The following is an 11,439-nucleotide window of genomic DNA, read 5'->3' as shown; positions in this document are numbered from 1 at the left end:
GGGCGGAGCCGGGGAGAGGGGAAGGGGCAGCCACTTTGAGGGTAGGGGGCCAGGCTTTAGTCCTCCTTTCTTTCCAGGAAGACACTGCAGCCCACTGGGACCTCCTCCTTCCCCTGGGTCCCCTCCCCGTCAATACCACCACCAATACCATCCAGCTGCTTTCCCAGCCTCCCCAGCCCCTCAGCTCCCACATCCCCCACCACCCAAGCTCAGGCCCCTCACTGGTTTCTCTGCTCCAGTGTCCCCCTCCCACCTACCTGCCCCCCTAGCAGCCCCGGGGGTTGTTAACTAGAACATACATCTGTTCATGTCATCCTCCGTTACTTCTGAGGGATCCCCTCCTTTTCATCCTCCTGCCTTCCTGCCACTCCAGCTCATCCTCCCAGACCCCACGCTGCAGTGAGACCCTCCCCTCAATTCCAGACTGTACGCCTCTGAGACTTTGCCCTTGATGCCCCCTCCCCACTCTGCCTTCCGCCTCTCTTCTCCACTGGCAAATCCCACCCACCAACCCTAGTTCCTCCCTCAGATGAAGCCCTGATTCAGGCAGCTAACTTCATAATTCAGGGAGTCATTATGAGGTATGGGAGCTAATCAAAATGTTAGCTGGGGAGCTAATGTCTCTCCCCATCCATCCATCCACCCATCTATTCATCCATCTATCCATCTATTCATCCATCCATCCATCCATCTATTCATCCACCCATCCATCCATCTAGTCATCCATCCATCCATCCATCTATTCATCCATCCATCCATCTATCTATTAATCCATCCATCCATTCACCCATCCATCCATCCATCCATCTATTCACCCATCCATCCATCTATGCACCCATCCATCCATTCATCTATTCATCCATCCATCTATTCATCCATCCATCCATTCACCCATCTATCCATCCATCCATCCATCTATTCACCCATCCATCCACCCATCCATCCCTCCATCCATCTATTCACCCATCCATCCACCCACCCATCCATCCATCTATGCACCCATCCATCCATCCATCTATTCATCCATCCATCCATCCATCCATCCATTCATTCATTCATTCAAACATTTCTGTACTGGGCATCACATAAGGGGCTGAAGAGTCACAGCAGGCCCAGAGCTCACCGTTTGGGGTCTCCCTCCCCATACTGAGCGTCTAGAACCTGTGAAGGCATCCTAGCTGCAGGTGTGTCCCACGCACACCTGCAAACCCCTGCTGACTCAGCAAATCAAGATGGAGCAAGATCCCCCCCACCCCCACTGGGACAGGGCGACTTCAATGCAGATTGAAAAGAGTGGGGCTTTTATGAAAAGCCAGCTACCTCTTGGAGCCTGGCAGTCTGGGGAGATGAGATCCACATAGCTCTTCTGGTTCAGGACAGGCAGCAGCTGAGAGATTATGAGAGGGTTCTGGAAGGTCTTGTGCTGTAGGCTGGCCTGCAGAGCAGCCTTGGCTTTAAGGCAGGCTGTGCCCAGCTCCACCGAGGGCCTGAGGGAGCCCATCAGCAACTGGGGACAGAATGGGGAAGAGAAGGAGGAGGGGGGTCAGAGGGGCCGGGTCTTCCAGCCCCTGGCTGGTCCACTTCCCTCCAGCCACTAGGGTAGAGCATGGCCCCGGAGTCTCTTCCCCACCTGCAAAGCCAGAGGGGTGCTATAGACATTCCCGAAGTAGCCCTCTGGGGTCTGGGCCTTCAGGATCTTCTCTTGCACTCTCTTGAGGGCCAGGTTGATCCGGTTTCTCTGCTTGGGGTTGAGGTTGGACAGCTCCAGACAGGAGAAGGCCATGCCTGCCATGGCCATGGTGTCTACAGGGGACAAAGTGATGTCTTTGCTTTTTCATACACTGCCTAGGTTTGTCATAGCTTTTCTTCCAAGGAGCAAGCATCTTTTAATTTCGTGGTTGGGGAAACGAAGTTTCCAAAAGCTGTGTGGTATGGCCCCCCCCACCCCCAAAAAACAAAAAACCACAAATGAACAAACAAAAAAACTCCCCTGGTAATTCTAAAGTGCAGGCAGGTTTGCAAGCGAGTGGTGTAGGATAAGGTCCTCTTGACCCTCCCTCCCCCAGTCTCTCTCACTGACCTCTATCCAGTGACTGACCATCCCAGTTTGCCATCCTGGGAACTGGGCAGACTGGGCTGAGTTGTTCCCCCTAGCTGGTGGAAACTTTAAAATGCTGCTCTGACCCTATTGCTCCCCTTCCTCCAGCCCTCCCGGGGCTGCCCATTACCCCGAGGTCCTTCCCTGGGCTGACCCTGCTTAACTCTGTCCCCTGTTAGTGGGAGATGCATCAGGGCAAGAGAGGGCCCTGGAGACCCACATCACACAGGAAGGAAGCAGATCTGGAATCCAGGTCTCAGGCCTCCTGGTTCATTTTTGGTTGTTTTGTCCCTTCCCAGATTATTCGATGAGAACATCATAGCTGTGTGTCTAGCACTTTCTCCATGCTGGGCGCCATGCTATATCCTTTACTTATTAGACATCTCCTTGCATGAGGCAGGGCGCTCAGGGCCGGTGCACTGGGACAACCCTGAGGGATGGATTGGGGAGGGAGGTGGGAAGGGGATTCAGGATGGGGACACATGTACACCCATGGCTGATTCATGTCAATGTATGGCAAAACCCACTACAATATTGTAAATAGTCTCCAATTAAAATTAATTAATTTAAAAAAACCAGACATCTCTTACTGAGATGCTGCTGCGGGGGTTATTTTACCAGAGAAGCTGAGCTAGAAAGGCCAGCTGAGCTGCCCGGGGTGCCCTGCAGTAACAGTGTGGTGGAGGATGGGGGGAGGAGAGTTGACTCACAGACCCTGCACCACAGTGAGCCCTCATTCCGCCTCCTAATGGACCCGAGAGGAGGGGTCCCAAGGAAAGGTGAGCCTGGGGCCAGGGCCTGCAGGGGCGCCAGCCTGGCCTTCAGGGTGCAGCCCACTCACCCACAGAGACGTGGTCCTGCAGGAGATGCGGTTTGTGTTCCACGGCGTACAGGAGCTTGCCCACCACACTGTCGTGGACTCGCTTCTGGTGGACACACAGGGCCAGGATGCCCAGGCTGTACTGGTAGTAGCTGGTGCGGGGGTGGCCCTGGTGGTTGTGCCCTGGGAGCAAAAAAACCAGGGGGTGGGAGCGTCACGCTTGCCCCTCCCAGCAACCAGCCGCCTGCCAGCACCCTGACACCCTCCTTTGGGTGGTGAAAGTGAAAGTCGCTCAGTCGTGTCCAACTCTTTGCAACCCCATAGACTATACCCTCCATGGAATTCTCCAGGCCAGAATACTGGAGTGGGCAGGCTTTCCCTTTTCCATGGATCTTCCCAACCCAGGGATCGAACCGGGGTCTCCTGCATTGCGAGCGGATTCTTTATCAACTGAGCTATCAGGGACCCTTCTTTTCTTCACCCGCTTGACTCATACTTGCTGAGACACCACTGAGTGTCAGGCACTGTGCCCGGAGGTGTGAATGGTGATGACAGGCCAAGCACAGTGCAGCCAGTGCTAGCTGAGGACTTGCTCAAACCCAGCCCAGGCAGCGACATGTCAGTATGCGGCTGGCTGTTCTCGTTTTCCGAACAAAAGTTTGCCTTCTCCCTGGGCCCCCAGAAGCAGGGGAATAACAAGTCTAGGTGAGATCAATTGCTGCTTCTTTAGGGAAAAAATCAGCCTGTGTTGTTTATCAAGCCACTTTAACTTTTTAGGTGTCCAAGTAGAAATCTGGTGTGGCAGTTTTTCCTAGAAGCCATAGGAGAGAAGATTTCCCTGGGGGTTGTGGTGGTTTCTATAAAGAAAGCTGAGCACCGAAGAACTTATGCTTTTGAACTGTGGTGTTGGAGAAGACCCTTGGACTGCAAGGAGATCCAACCAGTCCATCCTAAAGGAGATCAGTCCTGAATATTCATTGGAAGGACTGATGCTGAAGCTGAAACTCCAACACTTTGGCCACCTGATGCGAAGGACTGACTCACTGGAAAAGACCCTGATGCTGGGAAAGATTGAAGGCGGGAGGAGAAGGGAAAGACAGAGAATGAGATGATTAGATGGCATCACCGACCCAATGGACATGAGTTTGACTAAACTCCAGGAGTTGTTGATGGACAGGGAAGCCTGGTGTGCTGCAGTCCATTGGGTCACAAAGAGTGGGACACGACTGAGCAACTGAACTGAACTGCAGTGGGGTGGGGTCTGCCTGGGGAGGGAGGAAATGCTGAGTGCTGCCCTCTGCTGGTGAGGTGTGGGCACAACCTCGCCTCTGCCTCAGGGATATGCAATTGCTCTCCCACCTGAATTCTCCCTGTGAATTCTGAGCCGCTGAGAGGGCTGGCTGCCATGCTCATGAGACCATGATTATAACTGAATCGTGTACTGAGGTCCAAGGGGCTGAATAACAGAGGTCTCTGAATAGCTGGGGAGCCGGGGCAGGATTCTCTCTGAGGCAGTGACCCAGGGGAGGGAGGGAGGGAGGCAGAGGCCCACAGGAGTGAGCTAGAAGCGGAAGGAAACCTTCCAGATAGGGGGTTCCCTGGATCTGTCAAGACCCTGGTTTGCAAGGTGAGCTGAGAGATATGGCCGGGGTGACCAGAGCCCACAGAGGGGCGGACAAGTGGCTGGGCAGGGGCTGCAGAGGAGAAATAGGCAGACAGACTGAGCTTGAGGGCTGTGAGCACAGCAGCGAGCAGCTCCTGCAGGGTTTACGCAGCACTAACAGGATCAAATGTATATTTATTTTATTAAAAAAAATTTTTTTTTGGCCGCACCTCGTGGTATGTGAGAACATAGTTCCTCAGTTCAGTTCAATTCAGTCGCTCAGTCGTGTCCGACTCTTTGCGACCCCATGAATCGCAGCACGCCAGGCCTCCCTGTCCATCACCAACTCCCGCAGTTTACCCAAACTCATGTCTATTGAGTTGGTGATGCCATCCAGCCATCTCATCCTCCTCCTGCCCCCAATCCCTCCCAGCATCAGGGTCTTTTCCAATGAGTCAACTCTTCACATGAGGTGGCCAAAGTATTGAAGTTTCAGCTTCAGCATCAGTCCTTCCAATGAACACCCAGGACTGATCTCCTTTAGGATGGGCTGGTTGGATCTCCTTGCAGTCCATGGGACTCTCAAGTCTTCTCCAACACCACAGTTCAAAAGCATCAATTCTTTGGCACTCAGCCTTCTTCACAGTCCAACTCTCACATCCATACATGACTACTAGAAAAACCATAGCCTTGACTAGATGGACCTTTGTTGACAAAGTAATGTCTCTGCATTTTAATATGCTGGCTAGGTTGGTCATAACTTTCCTTCCAAGGAGTAAGCGTCTTTTAATTTCATGGCTGCAGTCACCATCTGCAGTGAGTACACGCCTCCTCTATTGGAAAGTGGAGTTTTAACCGCTGGGCTGCTGGGGCAGTTCCTAGGTTTATACTCTAAGTGCTCACTCTGTGTGGGCCGGGTTGAGTCAGGAGGCAGGAGAGGAAGCAGAGGGAGGCTAAGGAGTAAGGAGGCTGGGCAGTTGTCCAGAGGAGGATAATCAGACCAAGCTTGGTGGCTGAGCAGCAGGACTTGCCAACAGAATGCATGCAGGATGCAGGAAAGGCTTGATTAAGGATTCCCCCTGGAGCAGGCCCAAGCCTCGATAAATATCAAGACAGGCAGAGCGGAGGGCAGGAAAGAGGCTTGAGGAGAAAACCCAAAGCGCTGATGTGCACGTTCCATGATGCTGTCCGATGCGCCCTCCCTGTCCCTGGCAGCCCGCGCCTCCTCACCGATGGCCCTCTTCTCGTCCTCCAGGAACCGCTTCAGCTGGGAGACCAGCCTGTCCCCCTTGCGGCCTCCGATGAACTCGCAGTTGGCCCGGAGAGCCAGCAGGTAGAGGGCCAGCTGGCCCATAGAGGGCTTGGCCTCGGAGTCATTGTCATCCTTGTTGGAGGCAGGCCTAGGACCAAGCCAGGGAACAACACTTTTGTGAGAAAGGGCCTTCCCGGTGAGCCTGCCTTGGGGCACTCTCCCTGCCAATATGACAAACTGGAAAAAAAAAATCCTAGTGGTTGGAAAGTTTCTGAGACCTGCCAGAAGCAGATATAGTCAGCGATGTAAGTTGTGAGGTGTACATCACACATATTTCATAAAAATGACAAGTTGAACTCAAAGGCAAACTCTGAGAGCTCTTGAGTCCAAGTGACCTGTCTGCCCCCCCCATTGTGGCCACGCTTCCCCTGCAGCCTCCCTTTCTTCCTCTCCTCGCCCTGCGTCCACTTCCCAAGCAGGAGACGCTCTCTGACGGTCCTGACCCTTCACCCCTCATTCAAACTCCCAAGCTGGACCTCAGGACAAGCCCCTCCCCCCTTAATAGCCCCTGGAAAGGGAGCGCAGATAGTCCGATGCTGCCGCTGGGCTCAGTGTGAAAGAGTGCGGCCATGGATTAGTGATGTCTGCCTCAGTCGGGCAGAGGGCGGTACAAAGGCCGCACAAGGGCCCTGGATTGGGATCTCCAATCCGGTCAGATCAACCCCACTCCACAGATGGAGAGAGGCCCAGAGGAGGTGAAACTTGCCCTAAGGTCTCCCAACAAAGCAGAGACAGGCCCAGACCGGAGCGCGGGTCTCCTGCCTCCTAGGATGAGGGGCCGCCCCGGAGAAAGGAGGAGAGAGCATGGCCGGACCTCAGGAGGCTCTGCTGGTAGCTGAGCTTGAGGCTGTGCAGGTAGTGGGCCTCCTTGGCCCCAGCCTGCAGGCTTGAGAGGCGCAGGCCCACGTAGATACTGGGGTTCAGCTGCTCCGGGGAGAGCCGGTCCATCCAGGGCAAGAGGCGCTGGCCCAGCCTCTCCACCAGCGTGCTGTCCACCTCGGTTATCTCTTAGGAAAGAGAAGAGGCCAAGTGAGGGGGCAGGGCGAGGCCACAGCAGCACCTTATCGAGGTATTTTCCAGGGAATAAACATCCCCACCTTTATGGCCACCGGCCACACACCTGACTGGTATGGGGGAGTCTGGTTGTAACAAGAGGCAGCCAGTATCCTGAAAGAGTGGCTGGAGTGGGCCAGGAAAGAGGTGGTGGGCCCAGGGCAGAAGCGGGTACCAGACAGCCACTCTGCCCATCAGAGACTGGCCAAGCAACGGGTGGTTCCCCAGGCACCGCGCCCCACCCGCCTTGGTCCTCGCGCCAGCCCTGCCTGCGATGTAGGTGCTGGGAGCAAAGAGAAAACAGAAGTTCAAAGCTGTGGGCGTGTCCCACCCATTTACGGAAACTTCGGCCCACGCGGGAACAGGTTACAGATCCAGTTTTCAAAACATAGACTCACAGATGTAGAAAACAAAACGAAAGTTACCGTGGGGAAAAGGGGAGAGAGGGATAAACTGCAAGATTGGGACTGACATGCACACACTGAAAAAGTGAAAACGTTAGTCACTCAGTCGTGTCCACCTCTTTGCAACCCCATGGACTGTAGCCCGCCAGGCTCCTCTGTCCCTGGGATCCTCCAGGCAAGAATACTGGAGCGGGTTGCCATTCCCTTCTCTAGGGGATCTTCCTGACCCAGGGATCTCACCCAAGTCTCGTGCATTGCAGGCAGATTCTTTACCATCTGAGCCACCAGGGAAGCCCATGTACATACTACTCTGTCTATATATATATAAAACAGATAACTAAGTAAGGACTTACTGTATAGCACAGGGAACTTTACTCAACAGTCTGTAATGATCTATATGGGAAAAAAAGTCTTTAAAAAAAAGTGGACATAGGTATACACATAACTCATTAACTTCGCTGTACAGCAGAAATTAACACAACATTGTACATCAACTCTATTCCGATTACAAAAAAAAAAAATAACACTGCAGGCTGCCCGCTGGCTCACTGGGGCGGTCTGGTGAACTTCCTCGGGGGCAGGTCTCAGAATAATGCTTTTCCTGCCAACTGAGTTTAGGTGAGAAGGACCTGAGATCGGGAGCTAAACTGCTGGAAAGCCATCGTCATTGTCTGCAGCCATTTATCTGTGTGCTTCGGGATTCACCCACAAGGGAAGCAGAAGCCTCAGGGGTATTTCCCAGTCCAGCAGACAGGAGCCGGCCTCCCTCGGGGACGGGACCTGGGCTGAGCAGGTGGCCTTGGACTTTTGCCAGCTACTTCCTCCTAATTGGTTAATGGTGGCTCAGATGGTAAAGCATCTGCCTGCAATGCAGGAGACCCGGGTTCCATCCCTGGGTCAGGAAGATCCCCTGGAGGAAGGGAATGGCAACCCACTCCAGTATTCTTGCCTGGAGAATTCCATGGACTGTATAGTCCATGACGTCACAGAGTTGGACATAACAGAGTGACTTTCACTTTCTTTCCTCCTAATTGCAGTGGGGATTCCAGCTGCTGGGCAGCTACCCCCAACCAGCCCCCACCCCCAAGAATGGAGCAAAGGAACTTGAGGGGAGGGTACTTCTCTTTTCCTTGCTCTTTCTCTGTGGCTTTCTGTGTGTCCACCGCCATTTCTATAGGAATTTCTCTCTCTTTCTCTCTGGATCTATCTCGTTCTCTCCATTTTTCAGCCAGTCTGTCTGTCTATTGGTCCTTCCACAGTTCTCTTTTCCTCTCCCTCTTCTTCAAACCGGAGAGGGAGCCCCTGCCCCAAGCCAGGGCTCCAACCTCCAGCGGGTGAGTCAGCTCTGGGATTAGAGAGACAGGAAGACAAGCTGGTGCTCTAAAGAGAGGCAGGTAAACCCGATTCAGTCTCAGCAGGAAGGAGCCGGGCAGATTCCCCCGAGGCAATAAAAGTGAGCCTGGGTGAGCGCGCTGCCCTCTGGGCCTGGGGTTCACAGGGCCACCCAGCTCTGCCAGCTGAGGACTGGCTCTGACAATGGGAATTCCATGCAGGAGCTGGTGCTGGCATCCCTGTCATATTCACAACCACACGGGGCTTGAAGCTGGCAGAGCAGAAATGCTTGCATCACACCAGGAAGAAGGCCGGGGAGCATTCTCAACCCCTTTTACGAGTGAGGGAATGAGACTGGGGGCGACTAAATGGCCTGGCAGCAGTGGGCTGTACCCCCAAACCCAGCCCAGCACTCTAAAGGGGTCAAGCCTATGGATGAATTGTTGAAAGGCTCATACCCAACAGAGGGTCCTGGGTCACCCCTGGGGACTGTCTGGACAGGAACCAAGAGCCAAGGGCTTGAGAGGTCAGAGACTCCTGGTGCCAGAGGAAGACCCTGACCTGGAGTTCTCAGAACCGAGTTCCAGCCAAGTCCTGGAAAGCCAAGGTGCCTTGGGCAGGCAGGTCACCTGGTCCCTATGACCCTTGACCGCTTCATCTGTCACCTGGACACAAGTGAGCCTGCCTCTCGGTTTCTCCATGAGTCACAAGAGATCCTGCTGCTGGGTGCCTCCCTTCCTGCCTCTGTTTCCTGCGGGGCTCCAGGGCGTCAGCAGCCCTGAGCCTGTGTGCTCTGACTCCCAGACAGGCCCTGAGAGGCCCCCGGGGGAGCAGGCAGGCCCCTGGATGTGGAATGCAAAGCTAATGCCTTGGCGTCCTCACACCCCGGGTCTCCACCTGCTCACTTTCCCTCTGTCTGGGGTGGCCCCCCCTGCCCCCCACACTCCTCTCCTCGCCGCCACCAGCGCCTTTTCCTCCTTTGGGTCTCAGTTCCTGCATCGCCTCCTGGTCCTCGGAAATCCCACCCTTTCTCCCTGAATTGGCGGCACCCAGCTCTCTCCCTCCAGGCCGGGGGCTTCCTTTGGCCACAGCCCCCAAGCCCAGCACTGACTCGCCTCTTGACCACTGTCCCTTTCACTAGAACGGAAGCTCTATCTAGCTGGGGCAGGGCTGGGACCCCTTTCTTGCTCCCTGTTTTTTCTCCAAAGCCTAGTCCCACACTTGGCATAGCGAAGGCTCGGTCAACATTTACTGAATGAATAATCAACAAATGACTGATGTCATGGAAGCGATCTTGTCTGGTAGCAAGTCAGACGTAGAGTTCATCTCAACACAGCGCGCTAAACGCGTTGAGGTTCAGGGAAGTCCAAACTGCCGTGGGAGCCCCGAGGGGCGGCTAAGTCACCCCCCAAACACACATCCGAGCCTTGGTTTCTCCCCTTGTATAATGAGGGGCTGGGACAAGATGGTCCTCTCTCCAGGTTAGATCCAGTTACTCACCGCAGATGTTGGCTAGCGCTCCCAGGCCCCCCAGCAGGAAGAGGAGGGCCCCGAGGTGCCCCATGGCAGGAGCAAGGGGTGGACAGCAGGCGGGGAGCGGGACAGGTTCCTAGGGCTGGCCGGGTAGAGAGAGGCTCTCCTGACCACAGTGGTCACTGCTCCGAAAGAGGCAGCTTCCTGTCACTGATTAATCCCTCCACGCCCGGTAGCACACTGCTACGTCAGCAGAGGGAAAAGGGAAAAGGTCTGTAGCTGAGGGGAAGGGGAGGCCAAAGAACAGGGGAAGGAAGGGCAGAGCAGCGCGGGCCTTCCTGGAGGCGGGGGCAGGGGCGAGTGCGGCCAGCCACACTTTCCCCGCCGCCCGAAGAGCCCTGGATGGGGGTGCAGAACGTCTGACTGCTGAGTCTGTCCAGCCACGCCTGTCTGTATGCCCTCGGTAGACACGGTAGGCTAGGGTGCCTACCTGCTACCCCTCCCAGAAGGAGCCCCTGAAACTGCCCACCCCGGCCTGGGACAGGAGAACGGGACTGGGAGCTGGGACAGTCACGTGAGCAGTCAGCTGTTCTCTGCCCGCCTGCTCAGAGGGGGCGCGGCCACGGGACCCGGACCAGACCGCCCAGTTTTCTCAACCAACCGGAAAGATGGGCGCCTCCCGGGAGACAAAACAAAGCAATTTAGGGAGCGAGATTTAATCGTTAGACACACGAAGCCACGGTTAGCAGGGCCACTTGCAAGGACTAGGAAAGTCACCTAGAAATAGTCTCTGCGAGGAGAAGAGAGAACAAAGGCTTCCCCGTCCACCAAGCCCCACAGAAGAATCTGTGTCCAAGAGTTAGCTCTGGAGGTGCTGTGTTACCTTGGCCTCTCTGAGTCTGAAATGGTTTCTCTTGTGTGAGTCAAAAGGGTTGGAGGAGACCATTCTAATTAAGCTCCCTTCCAGCTCAACCTTAGACCTTAAAACATCTTTAATCACTTGCAAATACAATTTTTTTCTGCAATCATTTTATGGGTAATTGCCATGGTATTTTTTCAAGATAATCTGGTTTTGTGCCTGACTTCTCACAAGCCAATAAATACAGACATAAATAAATACAGATATGTGCATCTGTTCACGGAAGTACTTTGCAAATACAGAATTAGACTGTCTGGTGCAAGGAGGCTGGGTGTTGCCCATCAGGGTGAAGCTCTCCTGCAGCCCCTCGGGTTCAGACTTCCAGGGGGACCTTGGAACTCTGGGGGCAACAGAGCGGTCATGGTCTGGGACAGGGCTGCCCGGCTCCCCAACCCTCGGCAATGATTCTGTCTCCTGCCATCTCC

The 11,439-nt window shown here is 54.6% G+C and overlaps 1 protein-coding gene across 1 annotated transcript in view; it reads right to left on the bottom strand.

The window, feature by feature from the left end:
- The window catches only part of TCN2 (transcobalamin II), a 16,370-nt gene extending 5,708 nt beyond the window's left edge, over positions 1–10,662 (bottom strand). Inside the window, exons 1-8 of the mRNA XM_010828778.1 lie at positions 10,123–10,662; positions 6,648–6,840; positions 5,752–5,921; positions 2,940–3,101; positions 1,631–1,803; positions 1,321–1,507; positions 1,264–1,269; positions 116–122 (exon numbers count right to left, since the gene is read on the bottom strand). Coding sequence (XP_010827080.1) covers positions 116–122; positions 1,264–1,269; positions 1,321–1,507; positions 1,631–1,803; positions 2,940–3,101; positions 5,752–5,921; positions 6,648–6,840; positions 10,123–10,186 — 962 coding nt within the window. The 5' untranslated portion in view covers positions 10,187–10,662. The remainder of the gene's footprint in view (positions 1–115; positions 123–1,263; positions 1,270–1,320; positions 1,508–1,630; positions 1,804–2,939; positions 3,102–5,751; positions 5,922–6,647; positions 6,841–10,122) is intronic.
- Positions 10,663–11,439: the final 777 nt, after the last annotated feature.

This window comes from Bison bison, unplaced genomic scaffold, assembly GCF_000754665.1.
Source record: "Bison bison bison isolate TAMUID 2011002044 unplaced genomic scaffold, Bison_UMD1.0 scf7180017864495, whole genome shotgun sequence".
Classification (NCBI taxonomy): Eukaryota; Metazoa; Chordata; class Mammalia; order Artiodactyla; family Bovidae; genus Bison; species Bison bison.
The sequence above is the reverse complement of the archived record's forward strand: the minus strand, read 5'-3'. Positions and strand labels throughout refer to the sequence as shown.